Source organism: Rattus rattus, chromosome 7 (assembly GCF_011064425.1).
Source record: "Rattus rattus isolate New Zealand chromosome 7, Rrattus_CSIRO_v1, whole genome shotgun sequence".
Classification (NCBI taxonomy): Eukaryota; Metazoa; Chordata; class Mammalia; order Rodentia; family Muridae; genus Rattus; species Rattus rattus.
Genome location: NC_046160.1, coordinates 8,150,978 through 8,169,558, shown reverse-complemented (window position 1 = coordinate 8,169,558; position 18,581 = coordinate 8,150,978). Strand labels below are relative to the sequence as shown.

The following is an 18,581-nucleotide window of genomic DNA, read 5'->3' as shown; positions in this document are numbered from 1 at the left end:
AGAAATAAGGAAGAAAGAAAATTTAAATTAAATGCCAGACCATTGCAGACAGTACTTGTTTGGTTGATTAACTTGTAGACAAGCATTACAAATAAATCTGAGCCTGGTCTTCAGTAAATTGAATTTTACTGCTTTTAAGAACAAAGAATTCTTTTGCAAAGAGGATTAGCAACCTTACGCCCAGGAATACCAATTTAATTTAATTGTTTTACAATTCAAGATTTAATATGCGAATATCATTTTGATATATAACTGAATTCAGCAAAGTGGGGAAACACTCGATAAACAAGCAGACCGCCTTTTCTGAGCTGTAATTATACTCAACAAAGCTGGCCAAGCCACACGCTTTCTACTATCACTGGGACCAAATTCTATTAACATGAATCAGAGCAAGGATAATTAAAGGTTAAAATTTTTAAATGTATTCTAATCAAGCGTCTAAATAGCTGTATATTAGAATAGCAGAGTTAAAACTCATACCTCAATAATCTTCTTGGCCTCTTTGTAGTTTCCCGTCTGCAGGAAAGCAAAGAAGAGGTCGTAGAGCATCGACATCTCGCCCTGCTCTTGGCTGACAAAGTCCATCGCTGGGCAGCAGGGAAGGAAAACACACAGACCATGAGAAAGCGTAAGACAGCGTCATGTAATTCTACACAGGTAAGAGAGCAGATACGGAGGCTGACAGAGTGTGGTTCTGTCTAATGTACAGTCACAGTCCTTATCTGACTGCATATACTGAAGACTAGCCTTAAAGAGAACCATGAAGAGAGGTTAGAAATTATATATCCAGAGAGGCACATCGCCAACAAGTGGAGTGCACATGAAATATGAGAAGGGCAACATCCCCAAAGCAACAGATCTCGGAAACCAGGGGTTTCTTCAACGCTTGGAATCACTTCCTCTCAGAAGTGTAACAGTTTCTCTGGAGGTATTTTCTAGTCTTAAATTTTCCTTTCACAGCTCAACATTCAGATTAAAGATGCAAGAAGGAAAAGATATTTGCTACCAACCTTTCTGGATTAAGTCAGTCTCGCCTTTTTCTATTAGCTTACATAAGACATCATGAATCCTGGGTAATATTTTATATTTTTCATGGCAGGCAATGCTGGCTTCAAGAGCAGCAGGTAAATCATCCCTTGAAAAATAAATTGAAAATGAAGAAAAAAAATGTATCAAATTCTGTTGAGGCTCTCAAACACAACAGAGCGGAACCTGTCAGCAGCTGAACTTACTTAAGACATAAACCCCAATGCTGAAGGAGAAAACCCAAAATAACCCTACCTGTCCAGCTAACAGTTCACCCCCTCCCCGCTTGGTCTCTTACTTGCCTCCAAAACAGTGTTTGGGGAAGGGAGGGTGATCGGAAAGAAGGCAGTCTCTAATTCATTATATATACAGTGTGGACAGTGAATCGCTGTCAGGCTGCTAGTCCTAAAAGCACTACTGCATTACATTTCCTTCCCTATACTCAGGGACTTTTGCTTCAGACTGGAAAGCTTTACTCTGCACTCAGGCATGTGCAAGCATTTAGCAATGCTATCATAGGATTTTTCATTTTACACCCTACGGGGGAGAGTACAGAACCGTCCTAGGCTTCAAATGTACAAAACCGTACCTCCTCAAACTCGAATATTCTTACCCAGCAGTGAGTTGCACAATCCTAAACACTGTGTCTTCAGGATGGAAAAACTTGAAAAACTGCTTCATACTAAGTCATGACACTTTTCTAAATGTAGTACTTAACAAGTCATAGTTTCTTATGAGCTTTGAAAGGTATTTCTCTGGGTCTTCAAAAGTACTTTTATTCCCTTTGAAAGGACAAGTGACAGTGTGAAGAAGAACACTGAACAGCCAGAGATGTCAGACACTTAAGTTCCATGGCTGGGTCTCCTCCTCTTTTCCTTCCCTTTCCTTCCCTTCCCTTTCCTTCCCTTCCTTTCTTCCTTCCTTTCTTTTTTTTTTAAAGAGAAGAGCCAATGAGGCCCCTAGAACATGGCTTTGCCTGAAGAACAGACAGCAGCACTGGAGGCCCATTCCTGAGCCTCCCATTCTCTCCCAGGCGCTTCCCTACACAGACTGTGACCTCACCACTGCTCTAGGGCAATTATGTGTTATAAGAGATTACCCATTGAGAGAGAGAGAGAGAGAGAGAGAGAGAGAGAGAGAGCGAGACGAGAGGAGCCGCATGGGTCTGGAGAGATGGCTCAGCAGTTAAGAATAGTGGCTTCAATTCCCAGCACCCACATGGTAGCTCAGAATTACCTTCACATGTAGACAAACACACCAACACACATAAAATAAAAATAAATGTTTTTTCAAAAGAGAGCATGAGATATATTTTAAAAGCATAGTTCAAGATATGGACAGAAAGTACAGCTCATGACACTTAGCGACAGTCCTCTGGACAGTGCATTCTCTCACACACCACTGACTGTCCTCACAGAAGAAGGAAGGCCTTTTACAATTGACTGCGAAAAGCCTTACATTTTGTCCATCCCACAAATGTTATGTTGCCCTAGATTAGATTCCTGTGTTATGTAGAGTAAGATTTTTAACTGTCCTAAGAAAGTACACAGCAGCGGGTGAACGGCTGGCACGGTGAGAAAGGAGCCCTCGGTAAAGGGAAGTCTGCCATACAGCACCGAGCCCTGTTTACAGTGCATCTGGCACCCCACAGAGTCATTTGAATTTTTGTCATTTGGGGTGAAGACTAAATTGCAGGTTAATTTCAAACCGAAAGCAGATGCTGCAGGCTAGATTACTGTCACACGGAGCAGATGCTACAGGAGTTACGGCACACGCTATACGCTTCATATAATCAGTATTTTCCTTTGCTTTAGACACGGGCTTAGGTGCTGCCTTTCTGCAAGTCCCCTTCAGAGAAAACTGGGGACACACTTGGAAAGAAAAACTAAGTCATACCATTTTTTTAAACGGCAAAATCTGCTTTTTCAGATTGACTCCCAAACTAGAACAGTACTGTCTCAACTGTATTTCCCTACATTAGGTCAAAACGATCAATAAATGAATGAATAATTATTCTGTCAATCAAAGCGACATGTTAATAGTCCTTAGTCTCCAAATAAGTGCTTCTAAAGATTATACAAGCTCCAAACAACAAGAAAGACAAGAACAGAAAAACATGGAAATAACTCATATATTTGTTTAACTTTAGACACCAATGTTACCACTCCTTAGGCTGCTGACAGAATAAATCCGATCTACAGACCACTCCCTACAAGTTGGACTGAAGACAGAAATAACGGAGATGACAGTTGGTTCCCTGCTGCTGCTATTTTCCACTTGCACCTTGCAGGTGTTTGGTGTCACTTAAAGATCTGCCTTCCTAAAGTCCATTACGTCATGGTGATCTCTCTGGTGGAGCCTGGAAACGGGTGATGGAATTAACAATCTCCGTTCCCAGGACTCCAGGTTCCGACCCTCACTGAGGAGTGTAGTACACACAGCAAACAGGGATGGTCCACTGCGTCTCAGCTGACCGGGCCGCCTGCCGTTCAACACCACTCCTGTCAAAATGAAAGCACCAGGAGCAGCAAATAGCAAAAGAGAAGGGGAGGCAAATCCTTCCTAGACACAATGTGACATGGCACCCTGCCCGACAACCGGCACTCCACAGGCCTGCGACCTGAAAGTACTCCACGACTTCCTTATTCACTTGGTACATCAAAAATGTCTAGAAAATGCAATTTAAAATAATAGTTGTTTGAAAAAACTTTTAATCTGTTAAATCTATATTCAAAACCTTTAGTCTGTTATCTCAAGTCTGTTTGGTCCCTAGGGTTTTGTATACAATTATAAAGTTTATTCCACAAAAACAAATTCCAGTCATTGTTTTCTCACAAACCAGGTAACACACACACACACACACACACACACACACACACACACACACACACACACAAATATATCTGCACTATCTTTAAAGACTAGAAACTCTATTAAAAATATTTGAGGGACCACATAAAATAACTCTTATAACTAAAACCGTATGTTAATAAAGAGCAGTGGATTTTGAAAAGCAGTGTTCTGACTAACACATAGTTAAAAGTGTTATCAAATATGTGAAACAAAGATAAAACTAGAGAAAAGGTGATTCTATAATTCTAATTTTCAGGATACATATTCATAATAGGAATACAAACATCTAGAAGTAATTTGAAAACTTAAGAAAGCATTGTCTTTATTAACCATGGTGTCCCATACACTATTTATTTTAGAGTCTGTATTTCATTTTTAAGAAAATATGACTACACATATAAACTAATATAAACTATATATTTTCACTAGTGTACAGAATTTTAAAAGGGCTGTGATACTTGCTAGCATGGCGAATCTACTGTTGTCCATTCTAGTCTTGAATAGGAAATTAAGGTGTGCTACAGTATCAACAACAGAAAAACATACACTAGATCCGGTATAAGCTTGCACAGAAAGTTCTCCCCGAGATAGCAAGAGGCGAGTTCTCATGGAAGGCTTCATGATGTTGTCACACACAAGCTGCACACCACTCTGACCCCCGGCAGCTAGGAGACAACTGCCAATTCACACCTTTAGCTTGACTTGGTCTCCTCACACATCTATAGGTAATAAGTTTCAAATCCAAGGTAGATACATAATTGAAGCAACAAAAAAATGACAAATATTGTTTTTAATTGGAATAAAGTACTTCAACATTACATATGAATTATTAGTGAAGCAGCAGTTTCCTGAAGGGCTTATTGACTGACCAGCTCTTAAATCTCAGCGCACTAGGGATAAGGAGATCAGGGTGGAGATGGGAGGCATCAAATACAAACAAACAAAAGGCCAAACCCTAAAAACACCCAGGGTTAGGATTGGGGGAAGATCGGTCAGGAGACGGTCGCCTTCACACAACTGCCGGTCAACAGGACCAGCACCTTGAAGAGCTGAATAAATGGAGTTTTTTGTTTTGTTTTTCTCCCATTCATCATCTATAAATGAGAAATCTTCAAGGAGACTGGTGTTGCAATTACAACTAATCCTCCCCAAAAAATTAACTGTGTTGAAGGCTTTGTAATTTCCCTAGGTACAATTTAGCTGTCACTTACTTTAAAATTTACTCAAACATGCGTTGGGAACAGCACTAACTTCACATGTCAAGTGCTTTCCAGCCAATTGAGTCTAAACTGGAAGTCGGTGTTAAACAACTGAGTGATTAGACAAGATAGCTCACTTCCCTGCTCTTTTGTTCAGAGTAAAATGCCACATTTACATTATCAGGCTCAACGGGATCTTCTGACAGAGGGAGAAAAGCGCTTCCTGCACACTGTCCGCAAGAAGCACGCGAAGCCTGTCATTTACCAATCATCCTTCAAAGAGCAATAGCCAGGAATGTAACTTAATTACGACCCAATGATCCTTGACGAAAAATCATCTTATCACTGTCCTGTCCCCCTAGGGCAAATGAAACACTTTTTGTCCTTTGGCACTGATGATGCTAAATTCTTAATTGCAATAATGGAGTAAAAGAGCCAAACCTCCTTAATTTCCTTTCAATATATAAAGAGTTTTACTCTGGAAGGCACACATTCCCACATATAATAAAAGTATCCAGTACAAATGAAGATGCTCAAATTGAAGGGGAGTGTTTACCAAAGAATAACCAGCATTTTGCAAGCGTGTCTCCCATTTATGTAAGATATACATAACTAGGCTACGCCGTTTCAAAATTTAAATTTTTATGAGTTCATCTTAAGGAGATTTAAGGACATTTATGATGAACTCTTATTAACTTCCCAAGAGCTCTGGGAAGAGAAGTAAACGCCATCTGTACATCTCTAGATTACAGTACAAATCAGCACACCAAAGACTCCTTAATAGAAAGCAGGGATCACAGCTCTCTACATATCCCTCCCCACAGAATCCAGTGCAGCAGCCTCCGACACTTTCCACAAGCACCAAAGCCCAACGGCTCACGTGAGATGCGCGAAACCGAGTCGGCATCGCACAGTCTTCTTCACCTCCTTCTCCAGACTCTAGCGGGAGGACTACTCAAAAGCTCCTCTAACTCATCTAAAACACGTCTTTCTCCTTTAATAACAGAGGACCTCTGTCATCTCCCGAGTCAATTCGGAGTATAATAAGATATGTAAAATTCACAATAAAACAAAAACCATTTATAGGAACATTCAATTAGACTACATACAGATAAAAGGCTTAAAGATTGCAAAAATAGGAAGCACATGAAAAATTTAGCTCTATTTCCTTTTTGCTCAATGTTAAGTATTATCATGTGGATAATGCAAAAGCAGGTTAGTTTACCAAATTCTTTATAATTACATTAATCTATGGTTTCCCTTGTCAAATGCATATAAACAAAATAACAAAGTAACATTATTTCTAAAACCACAAAGCATTTTTACAGTATACAAGTAACATAGTAACAAGTAAGCTAACAGTATTGTTTCAAACCTCTAGGTTTTATCCAAATATTGGAAGTCAGATCTGACTTCCAACATGCAGGTCGGCAGACCCTGGACTTGCATTAGAACTGTAATGAAAATGACAGTCCCTTTAGTGATGCCCTGAAAAGACGCTACCCTTTAAATGAAATGAGCAAGATCTCTAAGACGATGTTCTCAAGTTTCTTATAATCTTACCCCAAGTTTAAATAAGGCTCATTTTGCAGATGAGCTCATAACCTACAGAGTCAATTATGTGATATTACTGAAAATCGAATGTTATGAAATCAGATATTGTGGTCACCTGGGGAGCTTGGTAGAGTTAACCCTGGTACTTGTCACAATTCTGAATTAGTTAGCTTTCTTTCATCAGTCAGACAAAACATAATTGAGCAAGTTTCCAAGTCAGTATTTTATCCCAGTTTTTCCTGATGGAATGCTACCAGAGGGGTTGGGGGGGGGGGTAGCATTTTAAATATGACGCTTCCTGTGTTCCATTTTTTATTATTTTCATGAATCTAGGACAGTCAACATAATGGTTTTGGTATGATAGATCAAACAGAAAGACCTTGACTGTCTCTGTAAAAACACACACACACACACACACACACACACACACACACACACACACACACACACGCAGAATAATACAAAAACGAAGAAAACCTCACACAAGTGAAAACAGAAGGTAATAACTCCTGTAAGTATCTGGACAAAACGGCGCCATTTAAAAAAGGTCCTGACTTAGATTTCCTCAAAGACAGCCAAACGCGACGGAGACAGCATCTGCTGGCTGTAAGCAAGGGCCAAGCAGCACACTGCTCCTTGGTTCAGAAGCCCCATCTGCAGACCTCTTTTGGAAAACTTTCACGTCTCCTCCATCTTCAAAGTGGCCCTGTGTGTAAGATACTTTCCTGCTGTGGCCTCATTTCTTTGTTAGTTATTTGGTTTTGCCCAGTGGCGTAGGAGGGCCTAACTCTTCTGGGCACTGGGCCCATTTCTTTCAAATCCCCGTGCAGAGTTCCACATGCGATTTGCAGAGATAGACCTTTTAAACAGTCAAGAAAAGCCACTAGGAAGCATATTAATTATAGGATTTCTAGTTAAAGTTGCTGTGAGTCTGAGAACTAGGAAGAGCAATTGTTTGCATCACTGTTTCTTGAACAGATGTGAAGTGAAGATCTGTACGGTATCTAGCTTGAGAATTTATGAGCAGATGGCCAAGCAGCTATTTGGGGTCTGTGCAGGTCCAAATGTACAAACACACATTTTCTAATAGGAAGCTAGTTAGAAGAGCTTGTCAGCTCTATATTTAAAACCCAACACTGTCAGTATTACCCACAGTCACTACACTACCTAATAAAACCAAACCCCCAGAAATGACGACAGGCAATGAGAACAAGTAGAAGATGAAAAGTCAGTTTTGTTGTAACACTGATAGGACAATATCACAGAAAAATTAGGAAATCCTGATCACAAAATAAGCAGAGTATAAACTACATTAAGCCATGGAATAAATGACAAGCAGGCAAGGTGTGGGAAATTAAAACAAATCTACAAGAAAAGGTAAGGGGTGACTGATCAACCTTACAGAAATGTCTCCTTGTTAGAAAGAACACTGACTTGCTCTGCACAATGCCTTAAACTGGGCACCAACCAAAAAGGGCATTTGCAAAAGAAAAATTTCAATCTCAGAAAATCTTGGCTTATCAACAAAATTCATTTTTCCATAAAAAGAAACACTTGTCAGAGCTGGAGGAGTGTCCTGGTGTGTGTGGTTAAACAGCAAATAGAGGAGGAGCACCAGGTCTGTTTACTCCCTGGGTAACAGTCATGGGTGCAGGAAGAGAACTCCAGAGGGTCCTAGTTTCTTATAGTCATTCGTAACCAGCACTTATTAGACTCAAAGGCTAGAGGAAACTTTGTGTTTATATACTCAATTTTTTAGAGTTCTCACACTAAAGCTCTGGCTGGCCTAGGACTCGGAGATGTGCCAGCCTCTGCCTCTCACCTCCCATGTGCTGGGACTAAAGGCATGCACCGCCACGTCTGTCTTGGTTTTAGATGTGGGAGTTAAGGCGTTGCTCTGTAGCTAAGGCTGGCCTAGAACTTACTACATAACTCAGACTGGTCTGAACTTGCTATCAGCCTCCAGCCCCAACCTCCAGAGTGCTGGGATTATAGGTGTGTGCCACCACACCCAACCACAGATAAAATTTCATATAAGACCATTATACGCTCTTTACAAAACAACTGTCACTGGAGACCTTCACTGATAGGTAAAAGGCAGCACTTGGGCTTCTGGTGTGTGAAGGGATACCTAGTCTACCTCAGTTCCTTTATATAGCAAATCACCAGAGTACTTGCAGAGTAAACCCCAGAACAATCAGACGCATGCATTCTGCTAATTCCACCATCCCAAATCCAAAGTGCAAAGCGCTTACTTTTCCAGGTGCACAGTGACCAATGGGAAGCTTATGTTGCTGGATGGCTTTGCCAACCCAAGAGTCACGATGGCTTCATGCAACTGTTTTACTGTCTCAATTTCACCTCTTAAAGCTGCACCATTCAGGATGTGGAAAAAGGACAAGACTGTTGCATCTTTGATAACAACATCCTTCTCTTTCATCTCCTTTAGAATGTTAATAGCATCTACAATGAAGTAACACAAAAGACCCTTAGGTAATTTCATGTAGGGAAAACAAACTGCTATTAGAACAGCATTTCAAGCCCAGCAGGAATGTAAATTCTAGTGTATAATGCCGATTTCGAGTTAATTACTACTTGCATTTCTAAACGAGACTACAATTATAAATCCACAATAGCATGGTTTTATCATTTCCCTGCAACTTTGACTACAAATTATAGATAGAGACCGCGTGCCCACTCTGCACCATGGAGCCCTGTATGGTCTGCCCTGTAGCTGGAAGATCCTCCTAATGGATGCTTTTATCGCGCAGAGCTAACATCTGCTAAATCACACCATTGTTTCTTCGGCAGATGGCTTGTCAGGAGGCCAGATAATAAAGATGTGTTTACACTGTATCTTCAGCCAGACTAATGGTCTGATACCGATACGGCCTGTTTGCTATGTCGATACTAATTAGCCAAGCAGAGCCAATGAAAGCTTTCCAAAAGACTGCATGCTAATACATTAGATTCATTAAGCTTCATTAGGAAGGTACAAACAAACATTTTAGGATATGGAATAAGTGCGTTTTTATGATGTTTCTTCTCAAATATTATACAGACAAAATGTTTTAATCACTTTATAAAAACTGATTTTAAAAAACAGACTAATTTGTGTTAGAAAGACTTCCTACGAAAAATATCAACATTCAAATCAAGTAAGTTCCCATTCTGTCTCTTCTGAAAATAAAAGAGAGGAAATATTAAGGAGAAACTTCCAGTATAAAGCTAATAAGAATACCAGGAACAAGCAACAGGAAGACTGGTATCAAGTGCAATTAATTATTTTATAAGGGTTAGCAATTTTCCAACGAGGAAATTAGAGCATGGCAAATCATCCAGTAATCAAATTCCCTTTTCACCTAAAATATCCATCTTGTTAATGTTACTAAAGGTTAAGACTAAACTGCACAGTTCAGATCCTTATCTATCAGGTTGTGTTTGCAGGTTTTAGGTTCAGCCTTCAGATCTTTTTAAGCAAAAACAAAGCCATTAGTGCAGGCACATAAGCAAACTATGCCATAAGTCATGATCTTCAAACTCAATCCAAACAGCAATGCTAATAAAACGCTGCAGAAATGCGAAAGGCACTGAGCTGTGCAAATGTAAAGGACAAGCCTGTCACTCCATTAAAGCTAATGGCCTGAGCAGTCCACACAGCGCTAGTTGGATTCACATGCAAATGTGTATGCAAAGTGTCCAAGCACTTTGTAGAGCATGATATACCATTAGTATCAGTTCACATGTGCTTCCAGTGGCGAGGACAGGCATCGCCTATCTCCTCCATGTCCTGGGGCTCACTTACCTTGCACTCTGCCATGCTTTCCCAATACTTTTACCAGGGCTACGTACTTGGCAGTGTCAAGAACAGCCGAAGGATCTAAGCGGTCACTATAAAATAAGCCAGGGTTACAGGGAGTCAGTTAACTGAAAAGAGAACAGTTATGGTCAATTGATTACTTTCTAAAAGCTAATCAAACAGTCTGAATCGTTGCGATACTGCCTTGACACATAACATGTTTGCAACCATGTACCAATTCAAAGTTAATTACAGCCATGAATGCAGAAATAAAAATGCAGAACCATATACATTGCCTTGCTGCACAGGAATATACTGAAGACTCACTTTGCCTTTTCAGCTCTTTCTATGATTCTAGCTTTCACTGCAAACATTCAAATACCTAAATTACTTCTTTCCATATTAGAAATCTATTAGTAAGGAAAACAAAAGATTCTTGGAACAGACAGGATTCTGTGTGCAACGCTATACGGAAAGGGAAATGTGCTACAGTTTCTTGGAAAGCCGCCCTCACACGCCCTGGCTGGGAGAACTAGAATGTTTTACTAAACAGAAAAGACCCTGCAGAAAGCACGACATCATTAACTAGAGAGCTCTTCTAGCATGACACTTAAACACTGAATACAAAAGAATTTTTAAAATTCAGTAAGAGAAGTATTCTATCCACACACTGCACCAAGGGCACTTTACTCTGTGCTGGTTGGTTCCAGCCGCCAAGGCACTTACAATTCTTGTTTCAAGTTCAGTGCATCTTCTGCATTATCATGTCGACAGCACAAATTTATTAAAGCTGCATAGCCACCAATAACCATGTCTGACTCGTATTTTGCTTTCACTTCAAGGGCCTTTTGCATATTCTACAATAAAAGGATTTAGTGAAAAAGAAAAAGATATATAAGGTAAAATACCATGTTTTTTTCGTGCTGTTCAAGTTTTAAAAAAGTCAACACTATTTTAAAAACTAAATGGTTTCACACTCTTAACTCTGCCCCAGGGGTGTGTGTGTGTGTGTGTGTGTGTGTGTGTGTGTGTGTGTGTGTGTGTGTGTGTGTGTGTGTGTGCAAGGCTTAAAAGATGTCTTCTGAATAACTACATTGAAGCAGAAACTTTAAAATGTAGTGATAGGGCACAAACTGCAGATACACCAATGCAAACACGAGGTGCGGCTGCAGGCCTGCTGGAGAAGGCAAGGGACCCTTTATCGCAGAAAGCTTTTCCTAGCAGGAAAATGGAATCTCAATCCCCGCATTAACAAGCTCGTTATATTTGACTTGCAAATGACTACTGCATGTATCAGTTGCTTGACAATCTGGATATGAGAGACCGGAGCCATGGCTTGAAAGGACATTTGGCATGTATGATAAACCTATCACGCTGGTACTATCATTCACTTTGCAGATTATCATAAACAGACTACAGCAACCCGAAAACATGCCATTCAAGGTGTCACTGAAATTAGTTAGCCTTTCACTTAATTGAACTGTTCTCAAGCATGACAGATAATAATAAAGTATAAAATTCATAAACATTATACTTGGTTCTACTTACTGTGGTCTATATAGACTATCTCCCCCAAAGCGTATATGAAAGGAAAAGAAGCGTCAGGGTTACCTCCTCAGAACAGAGCAGCAAGATGAGCTGCTTCAGGGGGTCTCCTACAGGATGGCCTTCAGCTTTGAGCTTCTCAAGGGTTGACTCCAAATCAGATGAGGTAAATTGGGAGGTCTACACGGGAAGAGCAAAAGTTTACTATGGAAAGAAAATACAGTCCTTGTCATTCTGCCCTGTGAGCTGCCTTGCTTCTCTGTCCTAAATGCTCCAAGAGATATTAACCTCAGGTCTGTGGATGGGGAGAGTTCATAACTCTCTCCTAGATCATATGCTAACATCCTAGACTTACTGGTTCTTCTGAGATGGTGACTAGTTTGACCAACCCAGAGATAGATAGGGTAACTTGCAGGGACACTATTTGGAATTCTCATCAGAAGCATTTAAAAAAAAAATAAAGTAAGATATTACTTACTTTTTGAGAATCTATCTTCTCTCTGTCAACCAGAACCTTAACATCCTAAAATTGGGATTCAAATTAATACAGAATTAGAAAACATAGGAAAAATGTTACTGAATATCAAAGGCACATTTTGCAGGCCCCCACCTCATTTCAATGCTACCTTTTCTAAAGCTTTGCGGGAATCCTATTCATATTGCATTAATCACTGTAATTAATGGTTTAGATGCACCCTTTAATATGTAAACACTTGCTACCAGCAAGCAATATAAGCTTTATTTATGGTTGTTTTGGGAAAAGAAAAATTTTGACCCTTCAAGTTACATTTAAGGAACATTTAAAAAAGTCTCTACATATAAATAAAGTAATTAACAAAGTTTGATGGATTAAACTCACACACCTTAATCAATTCAGGAACATGGTAGTTATCCAGCAAATTACAAATGCCTTTGTAGATGTTTTCAGAAACTTTAACATTCTGTGAGATGGAAAGGGAGGGGGGGGAAGAAAACACTAAGTTTGAGACAACCAACCTGAAATTTGTCTAACAGAAACTACCCAGACATAATTTAAGTCTCTAACTCTCGCATGTCATTGAGAAGTGGTCTGGCTGTACTTAAAAGCAGCGTTGGAAACCTAATAGATACATGTCAGGCGAGACAGGCAGTGCGTAGCAAAAGTGAAACGGTACCATCTCTCGCAGCTGATGGAAGTATTGTCTCAAGCGCTCCTCCTTGGCCTGCACCTCTGAGTCACTCATGCTGTCAATCAAGTTATAAAGAAAATAGCCAACAGCTTCTGTGGAAAAAACAAGAGAAAGCATTCTACTGAAATTACCGAGACTGTCATGTTATCAAGATTAATTTATAAGAAATCACTTTGGTGTGCGATGTCACCCTGATGAGAGGCTCTGAGGTGGCAACAGTGATCACTGAGGCATAGACTGTGGTGTGGGAGCGCATCTCTAACTGCTGAGTGAAAGGAATATTAATTATGTTCAGACCGAGTGACAGCTTCTCAGTACTGAATCTTACTTCAATCTATTTTCTCCAACACTCTGTGACAGAAGTGGTCCTGCCCAGGTCTCACCCTCCCCCATCCAAAGCACAGGTAGTGAGTATAAATAAATGTCTTCACATAGTTCTATACTAATTTTTTGTGGACAATATTTTGAAAATTAGAAACGACTGATAAATACTGAGCATAGAAAGTTAAAATAGTGTTAATGAGCAGATACAGTAATCCCATGGAGAGCTGCCTATTAGCCAATGAAAAACCAAGATTAACAAAGATGTTTTGTAACAACAGTAATTTTCTTATGCATTCAAGCATAAAAATTCATAGGGCCATGTGTCAATGCCTAGAAGAGGAGGTTTGAACTTTCAAGAGGGGCAGGAGGGGCACTTTCTTATAGGAAACTATATAGTCCTGACTTCATTAAATCATGAATTACGTCTTTTAGTTATTAAGTTATATTTAAGCGAAAAATCAAAGACCTTTCCTACTTTGCATAAAGTTAACCACACATGCAAAACACTGAAGTCATACAGACACGGAGATACACTGGTTTTTAACCCTATTGTGACAGATGCTACAAGGGGCTCTGATTTATACCTCAAGGGCTCCACATTCTGTCTTAAAAAATATCTAATAGGGTTGGGGATTTAGCTCAGTGGTAGAGCGCTTGCCTAGCAACCGCAAGGCCCTGGGTTCGGTCCCCAGCTCCGGAAAAAAAAAAAAAAAAAAAAAAAAAAATCTAATAAATCCACACACAATAGATCTCTCAAAATGTACTTATCTGTATAGATTATTATAACCAAATGTTTCAAATTTCCACTTTCACAATCACAGTGTTTACTGCCACAATCCTTCCAGCCCATCATTGCACAGAAGAGTGGATGTGTGGATAAGTTACAATCATCATAGAAACGCTACCCGTTGGTCCTGGAGGTTTTTGGCAATAACGGTCATCCTTGTACAGCAATTCTGTTATCTGGTAAGACAGGAAATCCATGCATTGCAGCAAGAGAAGCAAAAAAAAACAAAACAAAACAAAACAAAACAAAAGTACAATATGAGATTGGATTTTTGAAATAACAAAGCTCCCCCAGTGAAGGATTGCTCTCTTTCAGGGTAATCCCATCCCACCCCACCCACCACACAGATCATTCAATTTTTAAATAGTACACTTGTTTTCTAAAAATAATTTTAAAAAATTAAGAAAAACTGCAGTATTATGAAACATCACATAGAAAGGCTCTAATGTGATGTTTAAATTTGAATTTGGACACTGAAAACTAATTTTCATAACCAGAAAATCTCTTACAAGATGGTAAAGCATTGTTTCTCATCACAGTACTCAGAGTCTACTCAAATTGGATCAACTGTTCCCTTTTTGGGTAAAATATTAGGAAAATAATAAGTAAAATGTGCTAAACCCGGAAATAATATGCACTTTGTGTTTCTCAGTGACATTTTTTCATTCACTTCAATGATTTTAAAATGAGTCGAAGATTCAAATGTATTTGAACTCAAATTCTTATCTACTCAATACATAAAATTTTTAACATAAAAATATCCACCAAGTATACACTTTACCATTAAAATTAATATACATCCCTGGTACTGACTTGTAGCCATCAATCGTGTTTGACCCTATATACAAATGCTCAGGCTGAAGGCAGATCAGAAGCATACAGCAGCTGTCTGAAACAGTCAGGACCAGACGCCGGCTGCTGTGTGTGGCCCACAGCTGAGCCTGCCTAGCACATAGCATTCGTGTTAACAAAAGCCAAGCTCCAGTTGCTTCTACTATTGTGAAGGGTGTCTTCACCTAATGCAATCCAAAGGCAATGTTATAGAGAGCCAGCCTTCTGTAAGCTCTCTATAAAGCAACACATACAAAAAAAGACTACTAGTAAATTCTCCAGAACTGTAGCTGCACACGGGATGTGATACAACTGTGGTATTTAGAAACAATTTTCCACAGATTTATTTAGTGAATACACCAATAAATGTCTCCTTGGTCAATGAACTGTTTGTCTACATAACCCAACTAAATACTAAAATTAAGTATCGATTCTTAACGGCAGTTGCAGGAATGCTGGGCAGAGAAATGGATACAATTATACCTAAAAAACACACTTGGGCCTGATTTGCTTGGCATGTATAAGTCCCTGGGCTCACTTTTACACCAAACATACAAAACCTAACAGACTTAAACTGGAAAGCTTAGCTAATAGTGTCCGTCCAGATCTTCTTGATCTAATGTTTTTTTCATGCAATCATTAATAACCAGATGACTTCTTTCAAAGCTATCAAGCAGTATTGGATTGGTCTGCATACCATTTACAGACAGAAATAAAAACCAACAGAGACACACATGAATATGTCAAGAAAGCTGGGGAGCAATGAGCTCAGGGAAACAGAGCTCACTGAGAAAACGTCAAGACCCGTCCCAGCACCACCAAAAGATTACCAAGCCTGCAATATCAAATGCCACCACCACAATTCTAGCATTTCTGTCTTGAAAGATGAAAACCTTAGTAAGAATGTAATAGTAAGTCAAGGACTAATTGAGTAGCATTTGCCTGTTTTAAAACTACCAATCCATTAATGAACCCTTAATCCATTAGCTTGTAATAATATATCAGAAATGTGTGAAGCTATTAAAACTTGGTTTTGATAGCTTTCCCCACATCACACTGTGTTTGCGGTATTAGGAATACGTACCTTGCTCCAAAGATCTATATTCATCGACCTGCAGAGGGCAGCAGAGGATCAGAAATAAGTCCAGAGTTTCAAGAAACAGTAATTATATTATGTAAACTGTTAAAAAAAAATCAATACCTTTAACAAGTAAATAAATAATGAATTGAACTACTCAAAAAAGCTATTTAAAAAAAAGCAACTTTAAATTTTTCAAAATTAACTTTGGCTTGGATAGGGACCACTTAAAAAGCCACCTACCTCTACATGTTGGGGTCCAAATCTGAAAGAGTAGGCTTATCTGCATGGGCGCCAAGTATCTGACTCACTTGTAATATGGAGAAGGTGACAGCCTTGCCTGAGTGATCAAGACTGGCATCACCCCCAGGTGCTAACAATGGGTAGCTAGGTCTCTGGATGCAACTCCCTAAAAGGGCAAGCTAGCACAGGACACACGGAAGCTCGTCAGGGAACTGCTGTGAGGTTCTCCTGTAACAAACTGCTAGTGTCTGTCATAAGACAAAGTTATTGCAGACCAGAGAAAATTTAAAGTAAATGGCAACTAATATTCATCCCTGAATAGGACTTTGTACAAAAGGGGAATAAGGCGTGAAAAAGGACATAAACTTTAAAATGGAGTCATAAACTGTATGTTAGCTAAAACTGGCCCAGGAATGCTCAACTTCCTGAGGTTACAGGAAAGAATAGCCTTGTCCCTTTGGATTGCATACTGAAATACGGAACGGCGGAAAATGGCCTGGTGATCAAGCTCAAATAACTCCAAACCCACCCCCTTCTCTCTCTCTGTCACACACACACACACACACACACACACACACACACACACACACACACACGCACACACACAGACACACACACACACACACACGCGCGCGCGCGCACAGAGTAATGAACATAGAGGCAGTACAAATGATGAGACAAGATACTGCACTCTAGAGGGTATAATACATGTGGATTCTTTGTATTATAAAACCTGAAATCAATTCAATGAAACAAAGACAAACTTAGACTTAACGATGGCTTGTTTAAATTTAGACACACCATTTTCAATACAGGACTACCAATGAGTGAGGGCTTCCACACCGGCTGAGCTTTGATCTCAGGCCCAGCTGCACATACTCAGCTTCTGTGGTAATTCTACAATATTAAGAAAGCCTGTGTCTTAGGAAGATACAGAAGGATACCCTCTACTACACATGAAGAAACAAGAAAAACACCTGGTGTGGAAGCAGAGATCCCAGCTGGACTTATGAAAGAGAACCTACGGGATAAAGGGCAAAGGACAAGCAAGGCGAAGGGACAGTTTCTGTGCACAGCACTGAACTGTCCACATGACAGGCACCAGCAGCACCTACCACATCTTTTAGTGTAAGGCACTGATGGTTTATCTGTCCATCACGGATGTAGAACATGGCCTTCTGTCTCCATGCCGTGTACTAGAAGTTCATAACTATGCTCATGGAAGCCTTTTCTTCGTGTCTGAGGAAGGCCAGGAGAGCTTGCAGAGATGCCTGCCTGTATTTGGTCCCAGACTCCCCAAAGGTCTGACCCTTCTGCTTCTTAGGACTAACTCTTGAGCTCTTCCACTTCCCCCAGAAAAGGCTCGTCTGCCCTGCCCCAGAGCCTGTCAAATCTGTTTCCAGGGAGCTGGCACCAGAGCTGCACTATTTCCTTCCATGTCAGGACAGCATGTGGCTTCAGGAAAGCAACACGGAACTACGGAAGACCTCAGAGAACTTACAGGACCACTGACACTGTGTTCCTGGACTCAGGGTGTTACATGATACACTCAACTTTGAAAGATCCTCTGAATGTGTAATACATTTCACAACTAAGAAAACCCTGGAACCATTTTGAACCCAGATAGCAAGGCTATGAACCTTGCCGTTTGCCATCTGATAAGTTAACAAATAACTCTTGCTTCTGTTTTGCTGACAAAGAAAATAAATTTCTGAGAAGGCAGAACTTGTAAAGGACAGGGTTTTTTTTTCTATACTATCCTCTATTTAAGTCTGTCTTAATTAAGAATGGGTTTGTTTTGAAGAACAGGACTGAAAAACACACTGGCACTATTTCTGTTGCAGATTGACGGTAGGTTTTAAGCAAGCTTTTTCTAGATCGATAATGGAATTTGGAAGGACAATTTGTAAGAAAACATTAACATTTTGTTATGGAGTTAAAGGTCATGAGATGTCTGGTGACAAGGACCATGATGCTAATAGCTCTACACCAGCTCCTCTTTTAGAGTCTGTGTGGTAAAACAAGGAAGGGAGCTAGAGCAGACAGACTTTCTGACGGCCAAGAAGAGTAATAATGAGACGTAAGACAAAACTAAGGCCGTGACCCGGGCTTATTCCCCATCACTTCTTCTGCTTAAGCCTTTGGCTCATTTCCTATACCAATTAGGAAGTAA

General features: G+C 39.9%; 1 protein-coding gene across 1 annotated transcript in view; it reads right to left on the bottom strand.

Annotated features, from left to right (window-relative positions):
• The window catches only part of Lrpprc (leucine rich pentatricopeptide repeat containing), an 83,176-nt gene that overhangs the window by 32,589 nt on the left and 32,006 nt on the right, over positions 1-18,581 (bottom strand). The window contains exons 15-25 of the mRNA XM_032908751.1: positions 16,172-16,199; positions 14,375-14,432; positions 13,131-13,237; positions 12,840-12,917; positions 12,455-12,499; positions 12,043-12,156; positions 11,158-11,288; positions 10,438-10,523; positions 8,888-9,095; positions 1,011-1,135; positions 481-587 (exon numbers count right to left, since the gene is read on the bottom strand). Coding sequence (XP_032764642.1) covers positions 481-587; positions 1,011-1,135; positions 8,888-9,095; positions 10,438-10,523; positions 11,158-11,288; positions 12,043-12,156; positions 12,455-12,499; positions 12,840-12,917; positions 13,131-13,237; positions 14,375-14,432; positions 16,172-16,199 — 1,087 coding nt within the window. The remainder of the gene's footprint in view (positions 1-480; positions 588-1,010; positions 1,136-8,887; positions 9,096-10,437; positions 10,524-11,157; positions 11,289-12,042; positions 12,157-12,454; positions 12,500-12,839; positions 12,918-13,130; positions 13,238-14,374; positions 14,433-16,171; positions 16,200-18,581) is intronic.